General features: G+C 31.5%; 1 protein-coding gene across 2 annotated transcripts; it reads right to left on the bottom strand.

The window, feature by feature from the left end:
* Nucleotides 1–268: 268 nt before the first annotated feature.
* Nucleotides 269–14,257, bottom strand: LOC134680847 (uncharacterized). 2 transcript variants are annotated; one of them, XM_063540120.1, is made up of 7 exons: nucleotides 14,144–14,257; nucleotides 10,509–10,601; nucleotides 8,692–8,901; nucleotides 6,071–6,283; nucleotides 5,379–5,480; nucleotides 3,318–3,474; nucleotides 269–490 (listed from the first exon to the last, which is right to left on the bottom strand). In XM_063540120.1, the coding sequence occupies exons 2-6, from the start codon at nucleotides 10,561–10,563 to the stop codon at nucleotides 3,470–3,472; spliced, it is 585 nt and encodes a 194-aa protein (XP_063396190.1). In that variant the 5' UTR covers nucleotides 10,564–10,601; nucleotides 14,144–14,257; the 3' UTR covers nucleotides 269–490; nucleotides 3,318–3,469. The 2 variants fall into 2 exon arrangements, with proteins under 2 accessions (XP_063396190.1, XP_063396180.1); XM_063540110.1 differs by lacking the exons at nucleotides 269–490; nucleotides 3,318–3,474 and having other exon boundaries at nucleotides 5,028–5,480.
* Nucleotides 14,258–16,846: the final 2,589 nt, after the last annotated feature.

The raw sequence follows: 16,846 nt of genomic DNA, 5'->3' as shown, positions 1-16,846 counted from the left end.
AAGACAATAAGTGCAGATCTGAGAGTACTCACAGTAATTGACAGCTAGTTCAATACAACTAACAACAGGTTCTTTACGACTTAATACGAATTCAATTATTTGTAATATCCAATACATTGTTTGAATAATTATTTGGTATGAACTAAATTTTTTTTAAAGACACCACAGAGCAAAAGATCCGTAATTTATTCATTCTTTGATAATAAATTTTAAAACAAAAGGTATGTCAATCGTTTTGGATCAAACTAACAAGATATAAAGAAACAAATACAGGATTGAATTCTGTAATATGACATTACTAACATGTTTTTGTTGATTATCGAACTTGTATTTTACATAAATGAACTCTATTCCGTTGTGCTCTCATTGAGGTCAAAATTCACTGATGTTGAGGTATTTGATACAGGACTATCCATGGGTTGCCAGCTTTCACTTTGCATGATATCCTCTTATGTTGTTGCAAATTATACCATAAACACAAAAGATAATGCTGTAAAATATCAACAATTTCAGCATTGTTTAGATGCTCTTATGTAAGATTAAGGACTAATGTCAAATGTCCGGACAGAACAACAGTACAGCATAAGAACGAACTATAAAGATCATTTTAAAAAGGTTCAAATCATCAGATGAATACAAATAGAAATACGTATATCAAAAACACAGAGTGGCCGTGGCCTGGCAACCTATTTATCCAGTGAAACTCAGAGTTTGAAAAAAGAAATACGTAATAATATTTAAATGTGATATTAAACATCAATTAAGAACAATTTGGAGTAATACTACATATATGTTTGCTTAGATATTCTCGCATCTGATGAAAGTTTGAGCAATTGGATATTCCATGTAGTTATGATAAGATAACCAAAATCATTGCGTACTGGATTGTTGTTAGTATGGATCTAAATCCTACTTTCTGCTTATATAAAAAACAGAGACTTATTTTAGTCCCACGTATTTCCAATGTGTACTGTAACACATGTACATGTATGTATACCGGATAATATCCCATCAAGACTCAGAGACGAGAAATGTTAATAACATTGTGGTACCGTACGACCTTCAACAATAACATTTGTTGAACTTTAGAGTAAAGTACAAACAAATCTACAAAATTTGAAGCATTTAGAAAGGAAAAAGATAATAGATCGAAGAATTTTTTCAGTTAGTAACTGCAAATTATAAGCATAAAGGCTTTGGATAGACTTAATGTTTCATTGCTAACATGTAAAATTACAAGATTTCCGAACTCACATGAAAAGTACTTAGCAGATAGATTTGTATACCGATACGTGTTTGTGTATCAATTAATTGATAACTGATAGTCCCTTTCTTCTTCCATTTGATTATCTTTTGGTCGAATCTTTAGTAATACCCCAGTCCCACTAGGCCACAATCGCACTACGATCGCGTAGATCGCAGTAAGGTCGTATCACGGTCGTGGTGAGGTCTTCAGGATCGTTATAAGCGTGGCCAACTGTGAACATGTTCAAAACAATCGTGGTGCGGTCGAGAGCAAATCATGTCGTAGTAGAAGCGTAGTGAGAGCTCACTAAGATCGTAGCTAGTAAGATCGCAAAGGTCGCTGTACAATCGTAGTGAGAGCGTAGCGAAAGCGTGATTTTATTCGGAGAAACTGCGCTACGATCTCATTGCGACGTAAAAACGACCTCACTACGATCATCACGTTCTCACCGCGACCAAACTACGCTTACACTACGACTATACCACGCTGTTCACGATCATAGTACGATTCTAGCACGCCCTTGTCGTCCTCATCACGCTCTTCTTACGACCTGACTACGTTCATACTACGACCATTATTCTCATTGTTATTTTCCCATAAAATATATTAATTCTCTCTAGGTTTTGTTTGTCTATATGTAATTGGGACTTTTGTTCATTTTATCAAAGGCTCAACCATCCTTGTTTTCATATAGATTAGACCGTTAGTTTTCCCGTTTGAATGGTTTTACACTAGTATTTTGTGTGGCCTTTTATATCTTGCTGTTCGGTGTAAGCCAAGGCTCCGTGTTGAAGGCCGTATCTTGACCTATAATTGTTACTTTTAAAAATTGTAACTTGGATTGAGAGTTATCTCATTGGCACTCATACCACATCTTCCTATATCTATTGACACATCTGTTTCATATCTGCTATCGTTCACTAAAATATCGTCATTTCAGCTTTATGGACCAGCAATAGGTTGTAATTTAGGTCGGATTAATCGGTCTGACATCTCTACTTGATCAAGGTTCGTTATTATCAGCTCTATCTACCTCTACATCAACCCTAACACCACGACCACGTGTTCTAGTAGATTTTGGTGACTTGATAGTATTTTTTGTCTCTCGAGAAATTGACGTATTAATTAGAAATAGAACTGAAGGAATGATACTGGATTGATATGGAACACGATGTTGACGTTATTGCTGAGAGCGTAGTAAGATGGCGGTTTGAGCGTAGTTTAATCGTGGTAAGAACGTGCTACAATCGCAGTAGAAGCGTGGTAAGATCGTGTTGCAATCGGATAACTCGTGAGAACGTGACGAGCGTAGATAGATATTGATAAGCGTAGTAAGGTCGCAGAATAAGCGCGGTTAGAACGTGTTATAATCGTAGAGGGATCGTTGTAGAAGCGTAATGTGGACGTAGTAGCATCGTGAAAGCAACGAAAATTTACATTTTTATGCCGCTCTTACCGCGACCTCACCACGATCTGAATTTAATTTTGATCGCGATGAGCGTGGTGCGATCGTGGTCTAGTGGGACTGGGGCTTAACATGGCCTTGTAAATTTATTTTCACTTATGCGATTGATTGTTAATTTTGTATATTTCGCATCTCTTGTTCAATTGAATTGAGAACCTGAAACTTAGTGAATATCGATTGTAGTGGTATTTAAATTTGATTTTGTCTGTGTTGTACATGAATCAGACAGTTCCTTAACTGTTTGACATAAATGTTGCCATGTCATGGCCTGTCGTATCATTGTTCTTAAAACATTGACGGTTTTACAAAAGAATTGACGAGCACTTATACTGGCTTGTATCATCCGTTTTTAAACAAACAAACAAAGGTTGTTCTATAAAAAAAGAAAATGATAATTTTAACGAACATAATATGTCATTTCACATATTTCATCCTTTGGCTTTCTGTTGTATTGTTCTGTGGACTTTAAATTTGATCATTAATATCGTTATTAATCTTTGAAGACGTACGATTCTGGATCGAAAGCTGTGAAACGTAGATATGGTGTGGTTTCGCTTTAACTTCGTCATAAGTAAGCTGTTTCAATGTTATTCAGTTGCATCTTACCTTCAAAAGGTAAGGTGAGCTGTTTAAATAATGGCTGCAATCAAAATGGAACTCATTTCCTCTATCCTAGTTTCATCTGTTTACTAGCTATATATAGCTATCTGGATTTCTGTCACTAGGGATGTATTTTAAAGGTGTATCGTAGTACCAGTTCAAGCTTGAGTTCCGGTTATATCAAAAACAATATGCAGATAAAACATTGCATAGCGACATAAAATATAAGTAATCATACACATATTTAAACAATACAAATCAAATGAAAAGAAACGTCCTAACTATATTAAGATACTACTCTATATGTTCCAATTGTATTATCCGAGCTCACTGACTGGATCACTTACGAATTCATGGCCGATTTGGGAAAAAGAAAAAAAAGGTAAAGTTTCCTGCCATATTAAGAATAAACAACATTACTGATAAAAGTATGACTACACAAATTTATCAAGCTGCGCTTTGCATAATGTGAACAAGATAAGTTTCCATTCTCAATTTTATAAAATAACGATATTGGTTTTTGACCATTAATGGCATATTTACATTTTACATTCAAATGTTGATTTGGTTAAACGAGCATGTCAATTTAGATGTCATACTTGAAATTAATTCATTGTCTTTTTCTAATAATGTGATTTTTAAAATATACTTAGAAAAGGCTATAATCAATTAAAGAACAAATGTATTCATATCGGTATTGTAACCAGTTAATTAATATTTAAATAAATATTTGATATAAAAATAGATATAGGAAGATGTGGTGTGAGTGCCAATGAGACAACTCTCCATCCAAGTGACAATTTAAAAAGTAAACCATTATAGGTTAAAGTACGGCCGTAAAAAGCACTTATACACTCACGGTCTTACAATATATCGATATAAACACTTTGGCATTTCACAATGTCATGTGTTTTTTCTGACTGTAAACGACAATTGTTCACTTCATCTTTTGGATACTAGTATTCAATGTGCAATGATCGATATTTACATGTATGTCGTATTCACTAAATTTTCTAACTGCGAGAACTTCTCTCAGATCTAAACTTCGTCTTTATTTGTTGTTGTTAAATTTGTTCGTCATTAGTAACCATTTCAAAATTTTAAATAATTTTCAACTAATTGATATAGTTTATCCTTATTTGCAACTGTTTATGTCTCTGGACAGTTATCATGCGCAATTGTGACTCATTATGTGTGTGCTTATCGAAAGTCAAGAGACTGCAATTTAAGTGGTTTTAATTATATTTTTTTCGTTTTTTGTTTTGTCTCTTGGCAATCATTAAAAACCTTTTATATATAGTTAGTTTACTTTTTTGTATATTCGAATAACTCACCTTAACTTAATGCTTAATTTTCACAATAAGATTATTAACAGTCAAATATAATTAGGGTAAAAAAACATAATGTGACATACAAATGGAATATACATAAAAAGTAAGTTCTATACAAAACTTATATAAACAATATGTAAAAAAATTAAATGATTACTTTAAAAGAAAAAAAAAACATTAACACATAAGGAATATATACTATAATTATACTTGGTAATGCACAAACGTTCGCGAATATATATATATATGTTTTCAACAATTATTCAAAGATCATATAGCAAGCAGCTAAATATATTAAGCAAATATGGTTAAAAGCATAAGCAATATAATTAAATTGTTCGATATGTATATTACATATTATTAAGGTACATCAACGATAAAACTGACACAAAACATATTTATATAAAATGTATTATGTTGTTTATGAAAACGTGAAATACGATACGTTACTGACATAAACGGGTGAGATTTTATACGGTTCTGGATAAGAAATATAGATTGTAATTATCAATTGAATTTTGTTAAAACTGTTTTCAAATCTGGTAAAAGTTTACACCGGTTAATACATTTACGTTGTAAAAAATCCCTTTTTGTTGGTTTCTAACGTTATCGTAACAAGCAAGCAAAGTACCAGAATGTGATTTCTATGTTTTGTCCGAAATATGATAATAACGCATTTGCAATTTTTTAACGAAACGCATCTGCTTTAAACATGATAAGAATACATCTTACTTACATTCCATAAAACAGGAACCATTTTCAGGATGGCAGTGTTTGTCTATACATTTCGAAGGACATGTTTGAGAACAGTCTTTCCCCCAAGTAGCTTTAGGGCAGCCTGCAATGTTTTAAATATTTCAACTTATGTGAATTTTCTTAATATTTATCATATTTTCTGGCATATTTTAACATGTCTAATACGATGCCGATATTTTGTATATGTAATCGTTGTTATGTTTCTTTTAAATCGTCAAAAACAAAGACGAATGCCTAAAATGTATAAGCCAACTGCTGATAGAATTACATAACAATCTACCCCCTCCCCCTCCAAAAAAAAAAAGTCTAAATCTTTATTCTTTTTTTTTTAAACAGATTACATTTACAATCAAGCTTTTTCAGCGTCATACAACTTTTCTTTATTTTCGGTCAGATATAACATTCTTATATTATGGTAAAATAGTTGTAAGTATGTATTTAGTACTATTAAAAATGCAGCGTACACCTACATTGTATAAGGTTTTTAATTAAAAATCGCAATAAATGATGAAAGTATAGTGTTCATTCTACATGCTAAAATATGCACAATTCCAATACATTCTTGCTATTTATTATTGTTTTTGATTCTATCATTTTTAAGTACGAGGCAAACAAATGTTTAAAGTAACTATAAAAAATGGAAACTACTAAGCGAAATAATATTAAACAAACCATTGATGGCAACATAGCATAATTCAATTATTGGTCCAAATTGGTAATCGCCTCTATCATCGTAATAAATGACATACTGTCCGAGTTGATTACATGGTATAGTCTGGGTAGTGCTTGGAAGACCAGGACCATCTTCATAACAGAGATAACCGTCCGGTGGTATAGTTAATGTGTTGGTTACATATAATTTAAAGCCATCCATACGAGAAGCATCTACAATAAATTGAAAAAACGCAATTTTTTCAGTATTGACTATATTGAAGCAAATATCACTATCCTCGATTGTGGAATCTGCAGTTTAATCTTGAATCACAACACAATAATGAAATGAGGTTAACACGGTTCGTAAGCTTGTTCTGTGAAAATTTAATTTAGTATGTGCAGATAAACAGTGAAGTGTTAAAGATCAAACATAAAGTGTATAAATATGCCAATACACACGATTAGCAGCGCCAGGTGATGTGTCAAAGCCTGACCGGTTTCGGTCAAAAAAGGACTTTCGTCAGAGACAGAATGGTTGATAAATGCTTGCACCCTATTTATATAGATATATACCGGCGGTTCAGAGTAAACCGGCGGTTAAGTTAACTCGCAGTTCAGATTTAACCTGCGGTTAAGAGTTAACCGGCGGATCTAAGTTATTCAGTTGATAAATATGTATCTGGTTGATATCTAAACAGGTTCAAACATCCCTTCAGTGACAAATCCCAGTGGGACCCTCCATGGCCACATCAATATATACTTAGCTAATGCACATGTTACAGTAAACGTTTTGACATGTTACGGTAAACATTTTGATAATATACGGTAATCCTGTGACCTGATGATATAACAAGATTTTAGCTTAAGCATTTGGTTATTTGTTTTCAAAATGTTAGAAGTATATGGTAGTCATTAGTCTTTGACTTATGTTACACCTTAATATCAATATTTGAAATAGTTTTTCATGGCAATTATGTAGTCTTGCTATTTGGCTTATGATACACCTAAATATCCAGTCTTGAAATAATACTTCCTAGTAGTCATGCAGTCTTGATCTCAGGCTTATGATACAACTGAATATCAAGTCCTGAAATATTAATTCATGGTTGTCATACCTCTGACAAAGGTCCTTTTTGGACCGAAACTGGTTAGGCTTTGAAACATCGCCAGGCGCTGTTTATTATGTGCACTGGCATATTTCTATTGTTGTATGCTTTTTCAATTTACCCACTGATACAGATAATTAGTATGGCTCCTATTTACGAAAGCTCCATTTGTTAATAGACCTCTTATAAGTTAGTTTAATTGAAGTCTGGAGATGGCATGTCAGTTAACTGCTAGTAGTCTGTTGTTATTTATGTATTATTGTCATTTTGCTTTTTTTCTTTGGTTACATCTTCTGATATCAGACTCAAACTTATCTTGAACTAAATTTTAAATGTGCGTATTGTTATGCGTTTACTTTTCGACATTGGCATTAAGGTATAGGGGAGGTTGAGATCTCATAAATATGTAATCTTTGATATAAACATACTTGAAATGTGAATATAAGATACACTTTAAAGATATATTTTCTATTTATCAATGACATGAAGTTAATTAAAACATTGAAATATAAGCATAAGCAATCACTATCTTTCCAGACACGAAACATAATACCATAATATGTTTGCATGTATTTGCTAGCATTTTTCGTAGAATGACAATAACAATAAATTCATTATTTTCTAGTTTTTAATTACTTTGTAATGTATCTTGTAGATAATCTTTGAGTACAATATGTATTTCTACTAAACATTGCACTTTCGTCAATCAGCTTGACAATGAATTCATAGAAGTTCTTCATAAGTTTGCAAACACGACTTAATGAATTGTCAAAGGAGACAACAACTTGAGAAAAAAAAACGACAACTCTTCGTGATGAATGAAGTACATTCCGTCTTAGGGGAATCCGTATCGACAAAGAACATTAATGTTAAGAGAAAAAAAATGTTTTGTTGATTTTCTGTCAAAAGTTTGCTAAATCATTCCAAGACATATTGAAGTTCAATAAACATCTACATTGTATTTTAGGCCTTTCCCTTGTATCAATCTACCATTTTCATGTATTAGTTTTACAGTCTTTACAAATTAGTTCATTTGTTCTTTTATTTTTCTTGTATTTTGATGTGCCAAGAAATTACGTTTGTTTTGTATGTTGTCTAGTTTAAAACTAAATGGAGATGTTAAATATACCAAGCAGCTTGTTTCCTAAATGATACATCGTCAAGAGTTTTCAAAATAAATTGTTTGCGTGATAAGTATAACCTGGATATACTTTTTAATCGATGATGTCGACAAATTGCTACAAAACGCATTGTTTTATTGTCGTATTACTAACGAGCTCTTGCTACATTTAGTATGTTGTAGATTCAACAGCCATATCTAGAAAAATAATAATAAAAAAAACCATTATGACAAACACATTTTTGTTTAAATTGAGTTTTGTCTAATAAAAATAATATTTTTACAACAACAAAAATGTTGGTAAGTAACATGTTTATAGGATTCAAACATTGTTAAAACAGCTTGTTCTGTTTGTTTGACATAACTTGTATAACAGTGATAAAAATCAGTGACATGATTCTGTGTATACTTACAGCCTTCTCTGTAGTATATTTGTATATCTGTGATGTAAGCAGATCCGAAAGAAAAATGAAACATCCACCAAGCTGGTTTACTACTGATGCCTGTATGGGAACACAGAGTCCTACTAAATGTATTTGATATAGGTGGCTTTATAGCATTTATAGGTAAACTTCCTTCATAATTAGAACTCTGTGTAGCTTTTCCATATGGTGTAAGGTTATCTGTTAAGAAATACAATCATAAATCAACAAACAAAAATATGTTTTAAAATACACCTCGTGTTGCCAAATACGTCATAATGACGCAATGATGAGATTAAAAAAAATTATATAGATATAGGAAGATGTGGTGTGAGTGCCAATGAGACAACTCTCCATCCAAATAACAATTTAAAAATTAAACCATTATAGGTTAAAGTACGGCCTTCAACACGGAGCCTTGGCTCACACCGAACAACAAGCTATAAAGGGCCCCAAAATTACTAGTGTAAAACCATTCAAACGGGAAAACCAACGGTCTAATCTATATAAACAAAACGAGAAACGAGAAACACGAATATATTACATAAACAAACGACAACTACTGTACATCAGATTCCTGACTTAGGACAGGTGCAAACATTTGCAGCGGGATTAAACGTTTTAATGGGCCCAAACCTTCTCCCTTTTTCTGAAACAATAGCATAACATCACAACATATAAAAACATACGATAAAATATCAATTGCCAGACTTAACTCAATCAAAAAACGTATATGTTCATTATAAACAAAACTCACGTCACACCATTCATTTCGACAATTCAAATCGTTCCAAATAACACGATACACAAATATGTATTCACTGTTTGCAAAACACCATAGTTTACAGTGTTCCGTGCATAACATTTTGAAAAAGTATTTAGAGTCTTACTTTGTGCTTTGGTTTACCAATTTAGTGAGTTGTTAGAGTCTTCACTTTTTATAGTTGATTTGATGCTATAAAATCAGCAAAACAAACACTTATATAAACCTGGGTCAAACCCCGTCGAGATAAGCTGTTATTGGTATACTTCTGTTTATCGAGAAAAAAATCAAGCATCATGATCACGCAAGTTGTAGAAAATGACTTGTTTGCATTATAGGGGTTTTGACGTATTCTTTCCTAAAATTATTACATTTATTTTATTTATAACACAAAGAAGGACCATTTTGGTAAAACATTGCGATGGGAAGTTAATAATAAGAATATATGTTTTCTGACCGATGATCCATGCCTTAGATGATAAAAGTAGCTATGCATTTCATTTTATGTATCGTGTAATAAATGGTAAAAATATTCAACATGTTTTCAAGAAAAATCAACGAAAAGTTCAAAGAGTAATTAAAACTATAACAGACAGAATTTGTTATATGTTTGCTTTCATGAACGTATTGGTAGTATCCAATTGGAAGCACATCTAGAGAATAAATCGTCTTTATCATGTTTATAGCAGAAGCTGAAGCTGGTTGACCATACACAATTTTGCGTATTTTGATCATTTTATGAACATTGTTTTTAGAGAGTCAATTTCAGAAAGGGAAGTACTAAAACGTAACTTTTTTTTGTGGGGGAGGGGATAGATTGTTATGTGGCTATAAATCTTTCACGCTCTCTAAGATAAGGAAAGAGGTAAACATAAATTATTTGGATAAAGCGGTATTGAAGGTGTTTGAGACAAAATACTAAATCATTGAATTTATCGTTGGATTTATAGTGCGATCCCGATACATATGTTAAGTTAATGTGATAAAATGTAATAAATGGTAAATATGGTAAAATAAGCATAATTATTACGAAACGTTTACTCACGTTGAGTTAAAACATGCAATGGATAAGTTGTATAGATCAGTATCACCGATAACATTTTAACTGTTATAGCAACCAATTAATCGAAACGATTTCCTGCAAAGTTAAACAATAACGATGTAAACGATGACACAATAAGAGTTGCTTTGTGAACAGTACACTGAAGAGCTTTACAAATATTGTATATACAAAAAAAATATTATAGCATGTACAAATTTTCCTTTAGTAAAACGATTTTTTATATGTTTTGAGAAATAAAGAAGGAAAAAAACATGAGAGACGGACATTTTCAATGAAAACCCGAGAGTCCATCGGATATGTCTTTTTAGGAGAATAAAATGAAGTACTAGGTTACGAATATTTTATTTTTCAAATATGAAAATATATCTCCAAGAATTTGTAAATTCAAATCATATATGAAATTACAGTGTAGAATTTACAGATGTGACGATTTTCAAACTATGTAAAACTGTATTCTCCAATAATAATTGTTATGTTTATATCTTTGAATGTACAATGATGTGTAAACGTTGTACGTTGAATACCATATACAAAAAACAGGGTTTAAAAACATAAGATATCATATTATTGAATAGAATTTCTATTTGACACAAACAAAAACACAAGCTTCGACCTGACAACATTTTAATAACTATTTACCTTCAGAATAAGTCTATCTAACTATGCTTAAGGTTTGGGTTTGAGATGAATGACGAATGTGTTGTGCTTTAATAGAATATCTCCATAACATATATGACGTGAAAATACGAATGCTCAACTTTTATCGATGATACAATTTAGTGAATGTTTTAACTAGTTGCTGATATTGAATTTTGTATAATATGTGTTCAGCTATACAGAGATTTCTTTCGTTAACAATCAAATACGTTGTTAAATACATGAATTAGTTAACTGCAACGTCATCTTCTAACAATGGATACTTAAAATTAATTCAATGTCTGCCATATCAATGTTCATGCCACCGCATTTTAAACAGAATTTTGAGAAATTATTAACTTTGTATCCATGTACTTTTTGTAAGACATTGATGTTTTAAAAGACCGTATTTCTGAATAAAGTCAATAATTATACAGACTTTTAAAGCCGAAACTTTATATTGCCTTAAATACCTATATTTAAGTTATGAAAACTATACCAATGCATAACAACATGTTGTTTTTTTTTAAATTATAGGAAATATTTTGGTTGAAACATTTGTATTCGTTCTTTCAATTCTTTTCATACTATTGTTCATCATGGTGTGGACCGGTAATTATTATTTAATCTTACGCGATTAGGATTGGATTTTTATTAGTTTTCCTTCAAAAAGATGGTTGTTTTATAAAACACGTAAACCGATTAAATCAGAACATGCATTGTTTTGCAAATGGTTTCAGAACCCATATATAAAATATCTAAAAGTATTTGAAACTATTTGTATGAGATGTTGCTTCGATGGATCTTTGCTAATTTAGTCTAAAATTGTAACTATCAAAATTACATCATGTCCTAAATAAGTGGTACACAAGTAGTATCCATTCGAATTCCGATAACCTGACGATATAAGGAAGCTCCATTGCAAAACACATCGCTATTTAGTAGAACACAAGGACAGTTATATAGAACTATAGAACCAGGTTTAAACCACCTTTTTCTACATTTTAAAATGCCTGTACCAAGTCAGGAATATGACAGTTCTTGTCCATTCGTTTTTGATGCGTTTTGTTATTTGATTTTGCCATGTGATTATGGACTTTCGAATTGATTTTCCTCTAAGTTTAGTATTTTTGTGATTTTACTTTTTATCGTATCAAAGCAAGTTCAAATGATCTGACAGATTTATTTTTCTTTGTTATAAGTAAAAGATGACATGAAAGATCAGTAGAGTTTTAACATATATATTCACATTCTAACTTTTTAAATGTCTTTTTGATGATAGATGTGAATTTTGTAAATGAATTTAGAGGCAAAGTGGTACATGTTTATAGGGTAGAAAAATCATAACGTTGAACATATGTGCATTTATCAATTTGTGCATACAATAAATCAAGGACGTCCAACAAAAATAATTAATTCCACTGTTTTTAAAAGCCTAGTTTGAACAAATTATCACCAGGCATTTGTTTAAACCAAGTATACTACATGTAGTAAGTAACATAGACATTTTAGAAATAGAACAATGGCTTGAAGACGAAATAAATCTATATTTCTTAGGTGTTTTATGGAACTTCGAAATCCAGTACGCAGTTGGAACTTTAATTGTATTTTGGTCTGTTTGTAAATAATTAGGCTTACGTCCATTTTGTAACATATGTTTTTTCTTCCAAAAAAGAAGTCAGTTAAAAAATAGAAAGTATTAAAGGCAAATGGAAGACCATTATACTTGATTGTTTAAATAAAATGTATTTTGAAATAAGTCTTATGTGTTCAGTAAAATATATGACTGATTATTTCGTACATACTGAAGGACAATATTCCTTTCATTACACATTGTATTATTTCCAAGTAATCGGACTCATTTGAAATAATGACAATACTTCACTTACACCTGTCAAGCGTAAACAGTGAAATACGATGTCTCAATTATCTTATATATCATATGAATATGTTATATTTTTTGTTTCAAATGAATCGTTATTATACAATTGACGGGTTGTAAAGTTTAAAAAAAAACATGTATTATGTTCTCCCTTAAATTTAATATTTCGTAGAATTTCACAAAAATAACTCAATGAGAACATATAACTTTAAGATTAAAGATCTAATTTCTAAAAAAAAAAAATCAAATACATGCACTGTTTGTGCTTGAGTAGTTATAGGTGATACAAACCTACATTTTGCAACGAATATGTATTACATCATTTCTTTTTTCCCTTTAAATATAGATATAATTTACAAAACGTATTCCTAAAACTTAGTACATTTTACTTGTAAATTTAGAATTATAAATTTATAGAAACTAAGGTTGCTAATATCTCGTGCAATTTTGTGACCTTCGATAAATTTACTCTCTTTGTTTTGGCGATAGGGATTGGGGTGCTTCCGCTTTGGTTATATAGCTATAAAACAGTTTTTTTTTTATATATCCTTGACTGTCAAATATTAGGCTGCGATTGTTCCTGATGAGGAAAAATCCGGCCAACAGCTATTTGCGCATGTATTCAATAATGAGTTGTGCACATAGATAGACGGTTATTTGCTATGTAGTGAAATGAATTTAATTTACAGCGGATAGCTTATCCGTTTGGTACAGTTGAACTTTAATGAATTTTGATATATATGAGATCCTATTAGCTCTTACACTCCTTTAGATATAACTCTTAGCTATTATATCAAGTATGTATGCGCCCTTGAATTCAAATTTTGGTATTTGATGGAGCAAAAAAGTATAGACAGTAACCGCAATACGATCTCTATTAAATTGTTTTTTTTATGTCATTAAGATGCAATCCCCTCATTTGCCCCTTCTCCCCCTACAAAAACAATGAAAATACACCATTCAATGCTCGTTAATATATATTCAATATGTACTCACCTGTTAATTCATATCTTTAATATATACTTACTTGTTAATTCAAGTTTATTATATATCGTTAAATAGATAAATGATAACTGAGTAAATTGCTGAAAGGACATACCTTCATTGGATAAATCATCATATTGTTCAAAACAATCTATTCAGTACAAAGTAATCTGAATCATTTAAGCTAAGGACATATTTTCAACTATATCATCCCAAATTTCACTTGTAATCTCATATTACAATGTGAATAGTATAAAATTATAATATTTACGGAAGAATGGTTACAGTGTAGGGTATATTTTTTTTAAACATCACACACATGTTGTTGTTGGTCGATCCGTGAATACATAATTGTCTTTTCATATATAAGAAAATAATACGTTGGTTTTTTATGAGGTAATCCGAATTATCTACCTGTTTTTTTTTATTTCATGCTAAATACACATTCATGAATAGTTTGCTTCTATACTGGATAATTTTTAAATATTTAAATCATTAAGGTTCGTATGTTGAATTTCTATACATTTTTCTGACACACCAAAAAGAGAATATCCAGTAACCATAAAAAAAAGTCTATGTACAGATTTCTATTTTAAATTGGATAGACCCCAACCAATTTTGCCATAAAACAAAATATATAAATATGTCATTGGATGTTTGATAATTTTTCAAAGAATATATATGCGTATCTACATTCTCCAAACTCTATATTAAATTATAATTCATATATATTTTGATTGTGCAATAACAATGTTTTCCCTGAATATGATTCCGTATTGATACAAAAAATAAAATCACTAAAATAATGAAATATGAGATAAAATTCAAAACGGAAAATTCCTAATGAAATGGCAAAATTGAATGATAAAACACATCAAACGAATGGACGATAACTGTCATACTCCTCACTGGCTTCATGCTGGTTTTATAGCGCTGAACATCTCACTTGTACGAGAGTTGCATTTTATTCCATTATATTGACAAATATGTGTGATCAAATTGTCAGAAATAGGGATACATCAACAACACGAACCCAACCAAAAACTGTTATTGATTTCAGGTTCCTCAGATAGGTTAGCAGATCCTGCTTCACATGTGACACACGTTGTACATGTGTTGGTCATTGTATTAAATAGTATAATTCGGTAGGTCACATTCGTAAAAAGAAAACGGGTATCTATGATGAGTTTATCTACAACCACTGGGTCGATGCCACTGCTGGTGCAGATTTACTTCCCCGAGGGTATCACAAGCCCAGTAGTCACCACTTTTTGTACTGACATGAATTGTCATTGATATGGTTATATTTATAAATTTACTGTTTACCAATTTTGGAATTTTTTGAAATACTAAGACTTTTCTACCTCAGGTATAGATAACCTTAGCTGTATTTGGCAAAACTTTTAGGACATTTTGTTCTCAATGCTCTTCAACTTCGTATTTTATTTGGTCTTTTAAACTTTTTTGGATTCGAGCGTCACTGATGAGTCTTTTGTAGACGAAACGCGCGTCTGGCGTAAAAACTAAAATTAAAAACCAGATCCTGGTATCTATGATAAGTTTATTTACAGTTACGACATCAGGCATATATCTTATATCATCTGTATAACGGATATTCCATAGCGTCAACCAACTCGTGATGGCGACCGTAAAATATACGAAGTAAAGATTTCAACTTCATCATTTGGAACTCTTGGTTAAAAATGAAACGGTCAGAACTGGAAAGCTGAAATCATCTACTTTATCGCAAAGTTTTGTTTTAACCGACCCTCATAGTCAATTTCTAGATATAAATCCTACTCAAATGGCAAAATCAATAGCTCAAAAACATCAACCTAATGAATAACAACTTTCATATTCCTGACTTGGTACAAGCATTTTCTTATGTAGAAATGGTGGATTAAAACTGGTTTTAAAGCGCTTCACATCGCACATTTAATATAAGCGCATCAAGTTCCATTATATGTACAACGATGCCTGAACAAAACAGACGTAATATCTTAAATTGTCAAAATAGGGTACTACAGTCATCAACGTGTCCCAATCTCAATGAGAACAAAAACAAACAAATATCTAACAAATAAGCACATTGTAGACGAAACGCGCGTCTGGCGTACTAAATTATAATCCTGGTACCTTTGATAACTATTAACAACACTGGGTCGATGCCGCTACTGGTGGACGTTTCGTCCCCGAGGGTATCACCAGCCCAGTAGTCAAAACTTCGCTGTTGACAGGAATATCAATTATGTGGGCATTTTTATAAATTTCCCGATTACAAATCTTTCAATTTTTCGAAAAGCTAAGGAATTTCTTATCCCAAGAGTAGATTACCTTAGCCGTATTTGGCACAACTTTTTGGGAATTTTGGATCCTCAATGCTCTTCAACTTCGTATTTGTTTGGCTTTCTAAATATTTGATATGAGCGTCACTGATGAATCTTATGTAGACGAAACGCGCGTCTGGCGTACTAAATTATAATCCTGGTACCTTTGATAACTATTATTGCTTACTTGAACATGTATTTAAAATCAACTCATAAAGTAGTGAAATTATTTTACTGCATTCACATCAACTTTTAGTGTAAAGTCGCCTGTTTGACGTAACACAAGACGAAATATAAAATAATGTTGTCGTTCAACGTACTTCCAAAATTAAAATTTCACATGAAGATTAGTGGTATACAGAGTTGAAAAATCAAAAGTTTCCTTTTTATCGTTTAAAAGAAATAAATGGTTATTTAGTATATTGTAAAAGGTTTGGCATGCCACAAAACCAGGTTCAACCCACCATTTTTATTCCCCTTTAAAAATGTCC

This window comes from Mytilus trossulus, chromosome 1, assembly GCF_036588685.1.
Source record: "Mytilus trossulus isolate FHL-02 chromosome 1, PNRI_Mtr1.1.1.hap1, whole genome shotgun sequence".
Lineage (NCBI taxonomy): Eukaryota > Metazoa > Mollusca > Bivalvia > Mytilida > Mytilidae > Mytilus > Mytilus trossulus.
Note: the sequence above shows the minus strand (reverse complement) of the source record. Positions and strands in the feature narration are given on the sequence as shown.

Coding starts and splice junctions, on each gene's coding strand:
- LOC134680847 (XM_063540110.1), bottom strand. CDS start 10,563: ATGTTATCGGTGATACTGATCTATACAACTTATCCATTGCATGTTTTA. Junction 6,284..8,691: donor AATATACTACAGAGAAGGCT/GTAAGTATACAC, acceptor AATTTATTGTAG/ATGCTTCTCGTATGGATGGC. Junction 5,481..6,070: donor ATGCTATGTTGCCATCAATG/GTTTGTTTAATA, acceptor AAAACATTGCAG/GCTGCCCTAAAGCTACTTGG.